The sequence below is a fragment of the Cololabis saira genome, chromosome 7 (assembly GCF_033807715.1).
Source record: "Cololabis saira isolate AMF1-May2022 chromosome 7, fColSai1.1, whole genome shotgun sequence".
In the NCBI taxonomy this organism is placed as follows: Eukaryota; Metazoa; Chordata; class Actinopteri; order Beloniformes; family Belonidae; genus Cololabis; species Cololabis saira.
Window position 1 is genome coordinate 9,574,045 of NC_084593.1, and position 17,594 is coordinate 9,591,638.

Sequence of the window (17,594 nt, forward strand, 5' to 3'; positions counted from 1 at the left end):
TAATGATACCTTATGTCACTATTAATTATTGTTATCAATACATCCTATAAAACTTTGAAACTTGTTTCCTTTTTTTCATGTAGAATATGATTCAGTGTTGATAATTCAATAAACATAATATAAAGTCATTCATAATAGCCTCAACTGCAACAGCTACACAATAATAATATTCCAATTAAACTTTGAGGGATTGTGAAAATAAATACATTTAACTTTTGATAGTGTAAGAATATTTTCCTTATAGTTTTTTTTGTTTGTTTTATTCTTTTTTTATATATAATACTCAGAGGTACCAGCAATGACAGGCCAGAAGCCTATAAGCCAGTTTTCTCATCATTGTATGAAGCTTTTTTATTTATTTATTTTTTAATATATTTTCCTTATAGTTAACGGTGAGGTTGTGAAGTACATTTTAGGACCTTTCCTAGTAATCAACACATTTTTTTAGGGTACCTACTGCTGCTTTTACAGAAAAGAAGCAGTAACAGTCTTCAACCAAATCAAAGCTGAAAGAACATCCATAAAACAAAAGTAAAAGTGCTCTAAAGTCTTTGGAAACATGAGTATCTTGCACTTTGACCGTATCACGCAAAATAATGCAATTTTAATAAGGTGAAACTTGTTGTAAAATGCAGACATTTATTTGAAGAGGAAGAAGATGAAGTAGTTTATTTGGTCGATCAGTTTCCATTGATAAATACATTGCATTTAATTTCCTTTTGTAGGAAAAAAATAATAAAAAAAGAAGTAAGGAATAAACCGACCAAAAGGTGTAGGCTGAAGCACTCAGAAAAACTCTCAGAAAAACAACTAACAGAGAAAGTAAATAATCAATGCTTAGAGGAAACAGAAACAATTTCTAGAAGAGTGAAAACAAAAGGAAACCAAAGACCAATCATTACATTTTTTGGTATATATAGATATTATTACAACAACAATGTATGTATATATATAGTTTTGTATCACACTAATGTTCTGTATGTATCTTTTGCATTGTCTATAATGGCAACACAACGCATGAATCCTAAATAACGTTTATCTACAGGCAAACCGGTTTTGAATTTGTAATTTAAGGAACATTGTACTATATCGGACACCGTAGTCGGGTGACGTCACCAAACACCGGCCTGTGATTGGTTGGTTTCAATCCTCGCGGGCTACTTGAACTGAGCAAACGCTGCATCTTTATGTCTCTGTGTAAATCAAGGATATTAGTCGTAGTGTGTTCGGGTCAATACTAAACGGAAACACGCAGAGGTATGGCAACTTAAAGACTGTTTTATAGCTTTTACACCTTTGCTACTTTGTCTCCCACTTGTTGTTTTTTAACCTCGCAGTTCTAAGTGTTGTTGCCATCCCAACAGTTTAGTTTTGACTCGACCAGCTCTTCTAACTTACTCCAGAAACCCACTTGTGATCAGTAAATTCACCTCTTCTGCACGAATACTTCGCTCCACTTGAGTATTTTATTGCATAAACCCGAGAGGAGGCAGTTGGAGGTGTTTTTTGTTTGAGGGGGATAAAGATGTCCGGCGCGGCTTCAGAGCTCCACAACCAGGAAAACATGCTGTCACGACTCCGGGGATCGCTTAAATCCCGAGCAGGGTCAAGCGAGAACCAGGAAAACCTTCCACCCAAACAGGCTGGAGCCAGAACCGTGCTGGGAGCCCTGCAGAACCACCAGAGGAACCAGAAACAGCGCGGATCCAAGCAGGTGAGGCTGCAACGAGGCTGAGCAGCCGCGGCTAAAAGGCTGATTTATGGTCCCGCGTTACACCGACGCAGAGCCTACGGCGTAGTGGTGCGCGTCGCCGCGTACCCTACGGCGTAGGCTCTGCGTCGTTTTAACGCAGAGCCGTATTTCAGTCTTAACTACTGTGCTCCTTCTCTGTTGAAGGCAATAAATGACAAAAAAAAAAAGGAACAGGATGCATATAAGTCAAAGTGCATTAAGTTTTGACCGCCTTTTGTCAAATTTGGGGGGGTTTCTCATTGTTAATGCAACGTTTGTCAAGTTTTGCGCCATTTTATCTCCCAATGAACTCAATGCTGTAGCCTTGTAATGCTAAGCCGCTTGCTACATGCTACACTAGTTTAAGCCAAACTATTGTTAACAATTAAACTCCTCTACACTAAAGTGTATGAGTAGTAAATCTCATGGCATTGCTTTATCTGCACCTGTAATTTTTCTGCAACTAACTGTAATGTACAACGTCCTCAGCAATTACCTTAGTTGCAGTTTAGTTACAATTATCTGCTTTTTGCAATATTGGATCAGCAATTTCTTTGTAAACTATTGTAACAATAACTATAAAGTGTAGGAATAGTATCTCTAAATGGCATTGCTTTATCTGCACTTATTTTTCTGCAACTAACCATAATGTACAACGTCCTCAATTACTTTAGTTGCAGCTTTAATTACAATTATCTGCAATGTTTTGGTAAACTGAAATGTTTTGTGTCTTTTCCAGGAATCGTCGCAGTCTTTGTCATGCAAAAATGAAGATCTTGGTAAAAGCTGCTTTGACAAGCCAGCTGCAAAGCAACCCATCTTCCAGATCCATGTGGATGAGCCCGATGGTGCCTGCACCAAGAAGCCGGTGGCTGAAGCCGTCAAAGCAAAGCCCACAGTCTCCTGCTCTCCCCTGGCAGTCACCAATGCCGTGGCTCAGCTCAGGCGGCCGCTGGCCACCCTTGATACTCCATCTGCAATGGATGTCAGCTTTGGTGGGTGCTAAAATGGTGGCAAAGTTGCATAACTGACTCCAGTATTTACTAGATCTGTTGAAGACTAAAGCTAAATGTTTCCCCCTCAGGTTCTCCCATGGACATGTCTGTGGTCGAGGGCGAGGAGAAGCTTGTGAATGTAAACGACGTCCCAGAGTATGCAACTGAAATCCATGCCTACCTGAGAGAAATGGAGGTGATTAAGTGACCTGATTTCTAGTTTTGACGGAGGACTCGTATAGGGCTGGGGATCGATTCAAATGTCAATCTATTCCGATTCAGAATCGATTGTCAAGATTTGATCCGATATTGATTTGGGTTAGTGTTAAAACTTTTTTGAGCTGTTGCATGAATTGCTTTCAGAAACATCATGTGGGTCAGAATTACCAAACAGATCCAGGGCAGCAAACAGACGGATGAAATCGGTTTTATTTTTTCCCACATTCCGTTTTATTTGTTCCATTTTCGGTCTATTTTGGTTTTTAATTTTTGAGCATGTGGTTTTTAGCATTTTTTGCAAATGTGACCCCAAGACGGTATATAAAGTAATGAAATATAGACAATTTATGCAATTATAACCTAACACTTTAAGGTTTTCTTACCTTTAAACATATTTAAAGGCAAAAACATGGCACCAGTTATTCTCGTGTCCAACAAAACATTCCTTTTTTGGGGATAAACAAAAAATAACCAAAAGTAATGATGAAAAAAAAATACGTAAATAACTTTAAAAAAAAATCAATCTTTAGACATATGATCGATTTTTAGGAATTAATGAGAATCGATTTAGAATTGGGATGCGCATAACTAACAATATTGTCTCTCCACAGGTGAAAACCAGACCCAAAGCCGGCTACATGAAGAAGCAACCTGACATTACCAACAGTATGAGGGCCATCCTGGTGGACTGGCTGGTGGAGGTTGGAGAAGAGTACAAGCTCCAGAACGAGACCCTCTATCTGGCTGTTAACTACATTGATCGCTTCCTGTCTTCGATGTCTGTCCTACGGGGGAAACTGCAGCTCGTTGGAACTGCTGCCATGCTGCTAGCTGCGTATGTGCTAACTTGTTTTGGCATTTCAAACTTTCCCCCCCTCCTCTGGACCCTGTGTAAATGTGTTTTACTCTTGCAATGTAGGAAATTTGAGGAGATCTACCCTCCTGAGGTGGCAGAGTTCGTCTACATCACAGATGACACCTACACCAAGAAGCAAGTGTTGAGAATGGAGCATTTGGTGCTCAAGGTGCTCTCCTTTGATCTGGCAGCACCAACAATAAACCAGTTTCTCACACACTACATCTGCCATCAGTCTGTTGGCAAAACGGTGGAAAACATCGCAATGGTGAGCAGTTAAATATACATTAAACATTTTTGCACATCTGCCAGCATGTGTTTTTTGCATTTAATGTCTTACTTAATCTTCTGTTCTCCTTTTTAGTACCTTGGGGAGCTCAGTCTGATTGATTCAGACCCTTTCTTGAAATACCTGCCCTCACAGATGGCAGCTGCAGCCTATATTGTGGCGAATAACACAGTGACTGGTGGCTCATGGGTAAGTTCTCAACACTGTAAAAAGATGGCATCCAAGTGTTGTGGCTAGCTGTAGATTAGCTTTCATTTGCAATGGTGTGGCTGGGTTTCTGATTCTTAATATTCAGAATCGATTATCATGATTCGATATTGATTTGGCTTGGTGTTATTTAAACATTTTTTTTGAGCTGTTGCCTGAATTATATGACTAAAATAACTAGTGAAATAAATAACTCAAACAGGCCTTTCAATATCCATTTAAAGTGCAAAAAAGAGAAATTGCAACAGTTCATGCAGTAAACTAATTTTTTTAGCTTATCTAATTTATTCTGTCACCACACCATATTGCCATGAAGCACCTGGTATTTTTCAGAAGTGTCATGAAAAACTGTGTCCGATTACTGGGATTAAAGTTCACCTGGTGAAAATAAAGATGAAAATAAAAAAAAAAATCTTTAGACATAAGAATCGATTTTTAGGAATTCATTTTAGAATCGGAAAATATTTTTATTTTTTTTTCTCAACACAGGCCTAGTGCCCCCCACTTCAATCAAATGAGATGCTTGTTACAGCGACGCTCACTAGCCTGTGTATCGGTGTTTATGAAAATCTTGTTCAACATGCATTATAACTTTTCTGCCTGCAGCCCAAGTCCTTGGTGGAAATGAGTGGCTACACTTTGGAAGACCTGATGCCATGTGTTGAGGATCTTCACCGGATATACGTCAATGCTGCTCAGCACGCCCAGCAGTCTGTTAAGGAAAAGTACAAGGGCACCAAGTAAGTTTGCTAGTAACTTGACTTCATCTTAAAATGACTCGTGCAAGTTAAAATATCCTAAATGCTGTTGTCTTTCACAGGTACCTAGCGGTTTCTGCGATCCCTGCACCTGCTCAGCTGCTGCTCAAGTGATTCTCCACTCCTTTTTTTTTTGTCGTAGATGTTTTATCCATTGTGAGTTTTTATATTTTTGTAAATGACGTGTCACAATTTTAAATACCAGAGCCCCCGCTCTTTTTGGAGTGGTGCTATGAATATTTTTTTTTTTCTCGTGTTCCCCATTCACGCTGGCCACAACCAGCTGGCTAATCAAGCAGTTTCAATAGCTGGACTTTAAATTCTACAAAATGCAGGTCTTATACCACTCATGATGCTGCTTTGGTCTGTAGCGTCAACATGCAGTTGTTGCTGGTTTATCCGTTTGGCCTCATGGAATGCAGATTAAAAATTCATTTTTTTTTCTGTTCATTAAGTTGTGTCAATATATTGAGACGTGTTTGGATACAGAGTTTTTGAGCGCTCTTGTGCACTGTAAGATATGGCTCTTGTAAATAAAAGTCATTTAACATAATACCTGTAATCTTTAATCACAACACATGGGGGCAGCAGAGAACACGTTTTGCCTGAACATTTCCTCATGAGGACATGGGCTCAAATAGTGGTGCTGGTATTCAAATGTTCATGAGTGACTAGCTGAGTTTACCTCTTTACGCTGAGGTATAGAGTAATTCTGTACATGTAGAATTTGTAACAAGTGTGGGGAAAGGTCATGGGGCTAATTAACTGCAATGTGGCCTAGAATCTTGAGCACCAATAACTCAAAATTTATAAAAAAAAAAAAAATATATAGGTGCCTTTTTCAAAGTGTAGCTTGACTAGGTATACTCTTTAAATGGTAGCTGTTAATAGGTATTGGTATTCTTTCCAGCAACTTCCATGTCTAAGTGAACTGTAGGCAGCCAATGGTTTTAAAGGGACCTCACTCTCCCCCTCATCACAAATAAGGAGGCTGGCTTTGCTCGGCTGCTGGTGGAGAGGACGCAGAGCCCGGCTGCAGAGAGGACTCGAATCTGACAAATGGACAGCTGAAAGGCCATGTGTGCTCAGGCTTGCTAAAAAAACAGTGATGGCTCACTCCTGACTGGGATTAAACCATGGAAAAAGATGGAATCATTTAACAGAGCCCAAACAGGTGGATGCTTACTTGAACAATGGCTCCAACACACCCATCTCTCCAACCCCTGAGAATATCCAAGTGTGGATAAAGAGCAGTCTTCGGAGGTGGAAAAGGGCAGGTTGCCGCCTAAAAAAAATCCATGCCTGCCCCCAAAAGATTCCTGGTGGCGTCCACCTCGCTGCCCCTGGCACTGGGCTGGGGTTGGAACCTGAGCCTGTATGTGGGGATGCTCTTTGGGCTCTTAATACTCATGTTGCTGCTTCTTTGGATGCTCTTCAAACAGCTCCGAAACTCTGTGGCTAAATCAATGCTGCACCCCGTTCGCTCTTTCAGACAGCCTTCCTCTGATCAGAGGTTGCAGCGTGTCTTGTGAACAAATGGGACAAATCTGCCAGGACTGGGGCTTGTTTGAGAATCTTGAATGTGCCTTTGCAGATTAATGTAAGACGGCAAGTTATTTGTTTTGGTATCAAGTGCTTCTCTTGCCTCAGAAAATAAAAGCTCATGTTAAGTATGAAACAGGGTGTTGTATCTGTTCTGCTTTTAGTAGTTGAAAGTTAATCTCATGCAACAGCCTTTTCTTTTCATCTCGGCGATGAATTCACACAGCCAAGCTGGAACGTCTGTGTAAAAGCACAAGCCAGGATTAAATCTGCATCCTGATTCATGGTGATTAAAGCGCTGCCTTTAAGAGGACCATTTGCACTCTTCTCATCTCATCGGTGAATTATCAAGGGGGGTATTAAGGAGCTGTTTTATTAGCCTTTTCAACTCCTGTGTCTTTGTCAGGGGACAGATAAAGTAAATGGGACGCTTGTGAGAAAGGGATAATATAAACAGCAAATGTTAACACAGGTTTAATGTTTGTGTTAGTGTACTGGCAGGGTTGGTTGTTAAACCTCAAAATATTCAGACTTTGTTCCGAGTCATTCGGCAAAATTAATGTGTTTTTAGAAATGCACTTAGTCTTTCCGGCTCTCTATTGAGTGCCGGGAGAACAACCTTTTGATTTAAAGGTCCGAGAGGAATCGATACACTTCCAAACCCGAAGGAAAGTATTCATTTCTTCCTGCAGGAGGTTTCATTATGGAGTAATGTAAATTTCCAAGTCTCCATAGTTTATTTATCTGACATCTTCAGCGCGGTCTCATTTCTCAAAGTGACATGTTTTCACTGTTGTACAAACAAGTTGTATTTTTTTCCAAATCAAAAATACCAAATACATCCCCTGTGTATATATGTATGTGTATATATATATATATATATAATGTGTGTACAGAGACGAACAGGGGAAAAAGTAGAGATTTGTGGGCAACATTTAAACAACTCAAAAGAAAACCCTAACATAACGGCTGAAGATCGTCTTAGAGCTCATACCTGCATTTCAAAATGTGTTGTGTCATTCCTGCTGGTTTGAAATCCTTAATTTTTCCAAATCTTGATATTGTAGAAAACTATACTTACTTAGGTGTCTCCAACATATGGGACAAGTCAATTCTCTCTAGTTCATAAAGGAGCCTAAATACTCTTGAAGAGTGAATATTTACTCCTAATGAGATACATATATCTTTATTTATTTATTCTACATACAGGACTGTCTCAGAAAATTAGAATATTGTGATAAAGTTCTTTATTTTCTGTAATGCAATTAAAAAAAACAAAAATGTCATACATTCTGGATTCATTACAAATCAACTGAAATATTTCAAGCCTTTTATTATTTTAATATTGCTGATTATATTGCTGATTATGGTTTACAGTTTGCATTACAGAAAATCACAATATTCTAATTTTCTGAGACAGTCCTGTATATGTGTACAGAGACGAACAGGGAAAAGTAGAGATTTGTGGGCAACATTTAAACAACTCAAAAGAAAACCCTAACATGACGGCTGAACATCGTCTTAGAGCTCATACCCGGATTTCAAAATGTGTTGTGTCATTCTTGCTGGTTTGAAATCCTTAATTTTTCCAAATTTTAATATTGTAGAAAACTATTTATAGTTACTCCAACATATGGGACAAGTCAGTTCATAAAGGAGCCTAAATACTCTGGAAGAGTGAATATTTACTCCTAATGAGATACATACATCTTTATTTATTTATTCTACATATATGCAATGCCTTCTATCAGCAGAAATCATATTTTTACACTCAGTCTACTGGTCATTTTCCATGCTAAAGTAATTAGACTTCTGCCAATAATAACAAATATCTGTTTATTTAGAGATGTATTAAAACTGTCTGTAGAGAAATTATGTTGTTGATACAAATTCTCACCTCATCTCAGGCAATTTTAATTCAGATATGCTGCCTGAGGCAGAGAACAAGTGTCCCTTTTATTTATCCTCATCTGAAACATAGATCAGGTAAAGTATTGTTGTATTTATTGACCTTTTCTGGTGTTAAACAGATTCTCATCAGCCGACTGTATTGAGATAATCTGAGGTGAGCTCTTACAACGTTTTGGGTCAGATGGGGCTCAAACTTTGGTAAGGTAAAATTTCAACATTTTAAAATAAAGAAGTAAGCATGAAATGCTTTTGGGACCAACAAATGCTGTAATATTAATATCTTTGACTGAATTTTGTGAAGCTGTAAAATGTTTCACTTGGACCAGCTATTTTAACGCTGGAGTAAGACTGCATTGTCTGTAAGTGACACTTTCAGAGAGAGAAAAAGACAACAAGCAACAAATACAAGTAATCAGAGATGATGTTGAAGTGGAAGTACTTCGTCATATAGTTCCTTTCGAACAAAAGTGCATCTCATAGGGGTTTGAAAAAAAAGCAAAACTTTGGTGACATCCAAAATAAGTATTTCATATTCATTCAAGTTTGAATTGAAAATTAAAATAATCACATCAATTATACAGACTTGCTGCAGAATAATGCTGCTTCATGTCAACAAGCCACCAATCTGTTCAAATCTCTTGGAAGGTTCACACAGTGTGTCACTTTCATGGCATTTTCTGTAAATTTAGTTGTGCACATTTGGTATCGGTTGATTTTCTTAATTATTTTGTTTCTGCAAAAAGTCCTTACTGGTTACAAAGTTCCAAATGCACTTACTTAGCCAAGGTTTTGAGTTTATTTGTTTATTTATTTGTTTATTTAAAAAGGATCCCCATTAGTCTTCACCATGGGAAGACTATTCTTCCTGGGGTCCACACATAGACATACAAAGATTACAATAATATAATAACAACTCAAAAAGGGGGAAAAACATTCACTAGAATTCCTGAAAATAATGAATTGAAACAAAAAATAAAAGATTAAGTAACCAAGCAAAACTATCCACATCTTAAGTAACAATATTTGTTACTATCACCAGATCTGTATCTACTTTGAGCAAAAATAGTTTGCAACGACTCTATAATTTATAATATACCCATACCTCTACTTATAGTAGTATAAATATACTATATATAATAATATACTCATCCATTATAATATATTCATACTACTATACTATATATACACACTCATAACCTACAGTGATTTAGAATATATTTACTATTGAATTTATAATATACTTACAATTTGCACAATAATCACAGTATATACCTAGGACCGATCATGACTTCCTTCTGAACCACAGCCTGCTTGAATCTCCTTTTAAAACCTGACACCTTGATTATTGCAACTATACATGGGGGGAGATGGTTCCAGTGTGTGACTGCTCTATACATTACTGTTTTTTTCAATGCATTGGTTCTGGACATAGGCAGAGAAAAGTGATTAGCTAGGGCCATTCTGGTATCATAGCTGTGTCTATTATTTGTTGGTAGAAGTTGCATAAACAAGAAGCCAGGTTTGCGTAATATACAGATATTTTTTAAAAACATAATAAGGCTGCATGCTAGTCTATCCTCCACCATCATCCAAGACAACATTAGAGTTCAACATTAAGTCGACCTCCATCATGCAGGGGCTTTATTTCAACAATTTGGATGGTGCAGAGGTTTAACTTGCTCTCAATCACTGTGTCCTGCAACAGCCACAAGGGGTCTCTTACATATATAAACCTGATACAGGTAAGAGTACTGCCTTGAAATTAAAGACCAACACAAACCACATTATGCAGCACGGTGGATTAGTGGTTAGTACTGTTACCTCCCAGCGAGAAGGTTCACGGTTCGACTCCCGGGCCTGGCAGGAGTCTTTCTGTGTGGAGTTTGCATGTTCTCCCTGTGCTTCCCTCCGGGTACTCTGGCTTCCTCTCACAGTCCAAGACCATGCAGAGTAAGTTAATTGGTGATTTGAAATTGCCCGTAGGTGTGAGTATGTCTGTTTTTTTGTCTCTATGTGTGATCCTGCGATAGAATGGCAACCTCTCACCTGTAATGAGCTGGGAGAGGCTCCAGCAGACCCTTGTGACCCTGCAAAGGATAAAGCAGGTATAGAAAATGCATGGATGGATAGTGCGTTATATTACTCAGCAGGATCATTAGACAGTAAGGAAACAAACGTGCAACAATGATATTATTTAATGCTCTGCTGGAAAATTGTCACTGTACTATTGCAGCCAGAATATTTGGCTTCACAGGTCCAGGTCACATGTGGCCGTGGAGCTGATTTCATGCATCAATCTCCATATAAATTTCACACTGCCTTATTAAGTCTTGACACTTCTGGGTATGTGCTCAGGGAAGCTGCTGCTAAACTGGAATCCATTGGTCTATCAACTCTAAACAATAAGATAACAGACACAAGTTTCTGAAATGAGTTTTCTCCACAAGATGACTGGACTCTCGTTTAGGGCTCTCAAGATAGAAGGGAAGTTCAGTCATCCGGGAGAAAATTGAAGCAGACTGCAAGTCTAAACTGAGAGGAGCCAGCTGAAGTGGTTTTAGCATCTGCTGAGGATGCCACCCCGGGAACGGTCTCTGCGGAGGGAAATGTCCAGGCATGTCCAACCAGAGGGAGGCCTAATTCATGATAATGACTGATAATGAATTATAATGATTATGATTTCAAGGTGTATTTGATTAAAACTGGCATCCAAATGGTAGAAACAGGAGTGTAAAGATACGTATATATATTGTCAGACCAAAGTAAATGAATATGGTACACAACATAAATAAACCAGATATTGCACAGTCCAAACAAAACCCATTCTATAACAGGTCACCAGTGGCATTGGCAAAACCTGCAACAATGAATGTGCTGTTGTTGGTTGAAGTGAGACGTATGTATTTCTCAGCAGACAAGAAATGGACTTAGCAAATGTGCAGATCAATGACAACAATGCTTAGTGACTGTGCATAGGCAAAAATTAGATCCAGATTTAGAATCAGAAACAGCTTTATTCGGCAGGTTTGTGCAAACAAACAAGGAATTCCATTCGGCAGACGTTGTCTGTCAAGGTTCTATGAAAAAAATATATAATCAAACAAATGGATAAATAAATAAACAAACAAAAGCTACAACAATAAAAAAAAACGTACCGTATTTTCCACACTATAAGGCGCACCGCATTATAAGGCGCACTAAATATATGGTAAAATACCGTACTATAGTGGCTGGGGTTGAGTTACGTATCTACCTGATGGAGCTGTGCTACAGGAAATGCTACAAAATCCTACAGCAAATGCAAAAAAAAAAAAGAAGAAAAGTACCGTATGTCAAATTTGTACCGTATTAACAAAATAAAAACCAGCTTTGCTCCGTCTCGTCAAAGTCGCCATTATGCGAGTCAGCGTCGCTGCTGTTGTCTTGAACGTCTGTGACGATTCCTGACGTTTTTAGCGCTGTTACTTCGGCGACACCAACTACAGTAGCTAATTGGTGTGAGAAATTACCGTAATGATCATATATAAAGGCGCACTGCATTATAAGGCGCACTGCCGGTTTTTGAGAAAATTAAAGGCTGTTAGGTGCGCCTTATAATGCGGAAAATACGGTACACTATCAATCAATCAATCAATCAATCAATCAATCAATCAATCAATCAATCAATCAATCAATCAATCAATCAAACTTTATTTATATAGCCTTTTTCCATATGATAAAATGCAGCACAAGGTGCTCAATAGTAAAAACAAAATCAATCACACTCATCCACCCCCTTCACCCCCAACCCTAATCCGTACCAATGATAATACACAATCAAAGATTAAAATAAATAATAACGTGGAAGCGTTGCTGGGCACAGAAGAACTAGTGAGGGAACACTATCGCAGGGAGGCGTCTGCATCGGAGGCAGCTGCTACACCTGGGGGCCCGACTGCACGGTCGGAGGCCACAACCACCACAATCCCTCCAGCGGATCGAGTGCCGGACTGACACCTTCTCTGTTGGATTAATCTATGAACCCCACCACGACCTCAGACCTCGGTCCTCAGACCTCGGGCCATCGCTCCGGCAACCAGAGTCAACAGCCCTCCCAATGCAGGCGACTCCCACTGAGGAGACACTGGAGTTAAAAACTATAACAAATGTGGAAATAAGAGAAATAAATAAATATATAATAATAATTAATCATAACATAAATAGACAAATGAGTAAATAAATATATATACACATCTAAATCAAGCTATTGTCAACAATCTAGCTAAGGTTTAAACTGGGGTTTCCGAGAAATCTAAGTATACATGTGCGACAGGACAATTGTTTATTGAGTGAAGTGCGTTCAACTCTGCGACTCTAGGTGGCTACTGTGGCTACCAGCTCCTTCAGCCGCTACCCGCAAAGCTCAGGAAGATCTTTACAGCGAAACATATCATTTCACGTGTTGATTCCATGGCAAAATCCATAATTACTGCTGCGTTTTGCTGACACTGGGCTGCAGATGTTTTTGGTAAGCTTTGTAGCGTGATGGTTATGGATGAGGAAGTGATCATGGCTAGGCTTTGGCTGAGCTGACTCTCAATCAGTCATATTAGAAATACATGCCTTTGCTTGACATGAACTCTTTTAATGTGAAAAGAAAATCACCCAGAGTTGTCATGGATGTGAATTCAAACGACTGAGAACGAAACGGTTTTTTGAACCAGACTGTAAAAATGTTTATCTCTGATCTAATGTTGGACGTTTTTGGAGATCGACTCGGTTTTGAAACCAGCCTCCGGTGGCAATGAATGTGACTTCTGCATGGGATCCATCCTGGAAGTTAGATGGTTGGCACTTGGTCGACAATCACGTGACGTTCCAGGATGAGCGCTGTAGGGCGTGATGACACGCTCCCGCTGTGATGACGGCTTTGAAGATCAAAGCCCCGTTATGCATTTATGACGTGATTGGAGTGTAAGACCTGCAGTTTAAGCTGCTCATTTCCCTGTGATATTTCTCTGCGTAGAGTCCATGTTTCATCTAGCAAAAACCCTCAAGTGTCAGGAATGGAGAACGGCAGTTTGATGTCAAAGACTCTTTTAATGTAATGTAATGTAAAACTCTCTTTGGTGCCCCTTAAGCCGGGCAGACACTGTGCGATTGTCGGCTCGTTTTGAACCGATTTTCCAGTCATGCGACTGTTTTTTGGATCGGGCCGGATTTCGACCCAACCGTTGCTCGTGCCTCGTGCAGCATACGTGGGGTAACGACAAGAAAGTAACACCTCACGACGAGCTCCCGATCACAAATCGTGTGCTCGCAAGAAAATCAAACGTGTTTGTCGCTCCTCGTGAAGGAATCACACAGTTGAAGCAGCTACGACCCGATTGGACTCATCCTTTCACAGAGAGCATGCGCAATCTCTGATGTCACGTCAAAAACTATTATTTGTAGTTTAAAGGAGCATGAGGCAGGACTTATGAAAAAAATGCATATACATTTTAAGTTTTCTAGTAATAATGTCAGATGAACTTCCTTGAACAGGCTGTGTGCCGCAAAATGTGCTGCAATTCTGGGCCCGAATTTCCCGCGCTGTCCTGCGGATGTGACGTCACATGACGCTGCATGCGCGTTCTCGGCGGCGCTCGGCTTGGATACAGGAATAAGACGAGCGCCGTGGACATGGATTCTTCCACAGCTGGAAAACGACCCAGTGCCACTCAAAGCCCACTAAAAAGTGCTACCAAGAAGAAAACGAAGCCTTTATCAGAGACAAGTTGCGAGTCGAAAAGAAATTACGAGCAAAAACGGGCAGGCACACGAGTAAACATTGGATACGCGTTTGAGTCATGGAGGCAGCTTCAACTTGAATTGGGACTGAAAACAGATGCTGACATGGCTCATTTCCTACTGACCAGGTAAGATAACATTGTAAGTCATATTTAGAGCTTGATTTTGAGCTTGAAAATCACTTAAGATTACACACGCGCTCCCGTGCCGGCTTCGCTGTTGGCTGCAGGAACCCCGACGGTCGTTGTGGCGCTAATGAGTCTCATTTCTTATTCTTGCCTCATGCTCCTTTAAAGTGTTGCAAATTCACATTACAAATCATGTTTTAATAGCAGAAAAAAAGACCTAATTTCCCACGTCTGCCCAGCCAATTCCTTGTCCAATCACGACGTTGTCTAATCTTTTTTTCATTTATCGCCACACAGAATGGCACAAATTGCAGGCAGTGCGTTTGTTTTTGCTGAGCATCTTTGATGTCTCCCACTTCGGGGTTCCTCCTCTTCCACTTCTTTTTGACGTTGCAGTTCCAGTAACAGAAGTCCGACGTGAGGATTATGAACGTATAGTGTGAGCAGATAGGTTGCATCAGAGCATCAGGTCGTACAGTGTGAGACCATAAATCGTGGGCTGCGAACTTTTGAACTCAGCGATCTAGTCGTGCAGTGTGAGCAGAGGTGTCAAAAGTATTCACATTCATTACTCAGGTAGAAGTATAGATACTAGAGTTTAAAAATACTCCTGTAGAAGTTGAAGTATCAACTCAAGTTTTTTACTCAAGTAAAAGTATAAAAGTACTGGTTTCAAAACTACTTAAAGTATAAAAGTAAAAGTAATGTAAGGGGGAAAAAAGCCATCTAGGACAAAAGCCATTGAAAATGAATGCATCTTAGTATAATGCAAATATATTAAAGAACCATATATGTGTACTATTGAGCATTAACATGTGTTTCAGAGAGCAGGAGATATGATGACTAGTTGCCTATAAGTATTGTAATGGTGCAAAAAGTCAAACTTCAGAGGCGTGTTATCATTTATCCTAACCTTTATTGGAATGTACGTCCAAGTTTAGTTGCAGGAATCTGAGGGAACGGATGTAAGAACAAAACTGGACAAGAACATCTGAAACAACCACAACCAAATTCACTCTATCTGGATGGAGCAATTTAACTGGATAGTTTTTATTTAAAGGCAGAAATGAAATAGAGTAACGAGGCTGTTTTTAAAATGTAAGGAGTAAAAAGTACAGATAATTGCATGAAAATGTAAGGAGTAAAAGTAAAAAGTCGTCTGAAAAATAATTACTCCAGTGAAGTATAGATAACCAACATTTCTACTTAAGTAAGGTAACGAAGTATTTGTACTTTGTTACTTCACACCTCTGAGTGTGAGATGGGGCTGAATCAAACGATTTAAAATATCGCACAGTGTATGCCCAGCTTTAGGATCACCACATTGAAGACTTCCTCAGTCAGGAGACTTTCAGAAAAGTGGCCAGATGCAGCATACTGAAAAGAAAGGAGCTTGAGGCAATAGAAATGATCAGAAGCGATGGTGTCAAAGATGGATAAAATGAAGCTTAACCAATGGAAAAAAGTGAGACAGTTGAACCCTGACAAAATAACTTGCTGAAGTTAACAGAGCATGTCATGCATAACAACCATTTTTGGCTGGTCTATGAGTTGTTGGATGTGAATACGGAAAGTAGAGACTTCAAACCTCTTTAATATAATGAAATCCGAGTGATTGCTCAGCAGATCCCGGTGGCTCTAAAAGCACTTAAAAAACACTGAATACAGGATACTGAGTGTATGTGATGGCTGAAATAGCCTGACCAATACACACTGGAAAGAGGAGAGTTAGAGGAGATTCTGGAGCAATGCCATCGTTCTAACCTGCTAATGAGGGAGCCAGGAAAAAAGGTATCCATTGTTTATGGGCACAATGGCATTCATCAAGAAAAAACGTATGACACTAGGCAAAGCTCTCAATCACATTTTTTTTTCACTTTCAAATACTTTTCTGTTGCCACTGACAACACTTAGTGAAAAGGAAATGATGAAAGTGTGCCACTTCAAATAGAAAAGCAGCATTCCTACTGGCAGGCTCACTGCTAACAGAAAAGAAGGAAACATCAAGAGTTCCTGGTACCTTTAAAAGATTGGATATTAGAAACAAAACATATGAGGCAAGCTCCAAACAAGAGGCAATAACATCTGCACCTGCAACTGTGACAAAAACCAAGCTGGAGGCTAAAAACCAAGTTAATAGAAACGAAACATATAATGAAGCTCCAAACAAGAAGTTGTACCATCTGTAGATGCGACCAGCAAGACTCATTTAAATCATTAGCTGTCAAAAACAGAACATATTAAATGAAATCCCTTGTCTCTTTACAGATGAGTCCTTGTATCCATACCACCAGATGATTAGGTAAAAGTACAAAGAAGGTTTTTTTCTTTTTAATCCTTGTACTGTCTTCGGGTCAAAATGACCTAATTCTCCTTCCTTCCTTCCTTCCTTCCTTCCTTCCTTCCTTCCTTCCTTCCTTCCTTCCTTCCTTCCTTCCTTCCTTCCTTCCTTCCTTCCTTCCTTCCTTCCTTCCTTCCTTCCTTCCTTCCTTCCTTCCTTCCTTCCTTCCTTCCTTCCTTCCTTCCTTCCTGCCTTCCTTCCTTCCTTCCTTCCTTCCTTCCTTCCTTCCTTCCTTCCTTCCTTCCTTCCTTCCTTCCTTCCTTCCTTCCTTCCTTCCTTCCTTCCTCCCTTCCTTCCTTCCTTCCTTCCTTCCTTCCTTCCTTCTTTTCTCCCTTCCTTTTCTCCCATCCTCCCTTCTTTTCTCCCTTCCTTCTTTCCTCCTGCTCTCTCCTTCATTCTTCCCTTCCTTCCTTCCTTCCTTCCTTCCTTCCTTCCTTCCTTCCTTCCTTCCTTCCTTCCTTCCTTCCTTCCTTCCTTCCTTCCTTCCTTCCTTCCTTCCTTCCTTCCTTCCTTCTTTTCATCCTTCCTTCCTTCCTTCCTTCCTTCCTTCCTTCCTTCCTTCCTTCCTTCCTTCCTTCCTTCCTTCCTTCCTTCCTTCCTTCCTTCCTTCCTTCCTTCCTTCTTTTCATCCTTCCTTCCTTCCTTCCTTCCTTCCTTCCTTCCTTCCTTCCTTCCTTCCTTCCTTCCTTCCTTCCTCCCTTCCTTCCTTCCTTCCTTCCTTCCTTATTTCCTTCCTTCCTTCCTTCCTTCCTTCCTTCCTTCCTTCCTTCCTTCCTTCCTTCCTTCCTTCCTTCCTTCCTTCCTTCCTTCCTTCCTTCCTTCCTTCTTCTCTTCCTCCTTCCTTGAC

The 17,594-nt window shown here is 39.8% G+C and overlaps 1 protein-coding gene across 1 annotated transcript; it reads left to right on the top strand.

Annotated features, from left to right (window-relative positions):
• The first annotated feature begins 1,159 nt into the window (after positions 1-1,159).
• Positions 1,160-5,609, top strand: ccna2 (cyclin A2). The gene is made up of 8 exons (XM_061726143.1): positions 1,160-1,714; positions 2,472-2,727; positions 2,817-2,923; positions 3,558-3,781; positions 3,866-4,070; positions 4,167-4,280; positions 4,905-5,038; positions 5,119-5,609. The coding sequence occupies exons 1-8, from the start codon at positions 1,526-1,528 to the stop codon at positions 5,168-5,170; spliced, it is 1,281 nt and encodes a 426-aa protein (XP_061582127.1). The 5' UTR covers positions 1,160-1,525; the 3' UTR covers positions 5,171-5,609.
• The last annotated feature ends 11,985 nt before the right edge of the window (positions 5,610-17,594 follow it).

Bases quoted from the DNA above. Each gene is read 5' to 3' on its own strand.
- ccna2 (XM_061726143.1), top strand. From the start codon at position 1,526: ATGTCCGGCGCGGCTTCAGAGCTCCACAACCAGGAAAACATGCTGTCA. The intron at 2,924-3,557 runs GTGATTAAGTGA...GTCTCTCCACAG, and splicing joins CCTACCTGAGAGAAATGGAG to GTGAAAACCAGACCCAAAGC. The intron at 4,281-4,904 runs GTAAGTTCTCAA...TTCTGCCTGCAG, and splicing joins CAGTGACTGGTGGCTCATGG to CCCAAGTCCTTGGTGGAAAT.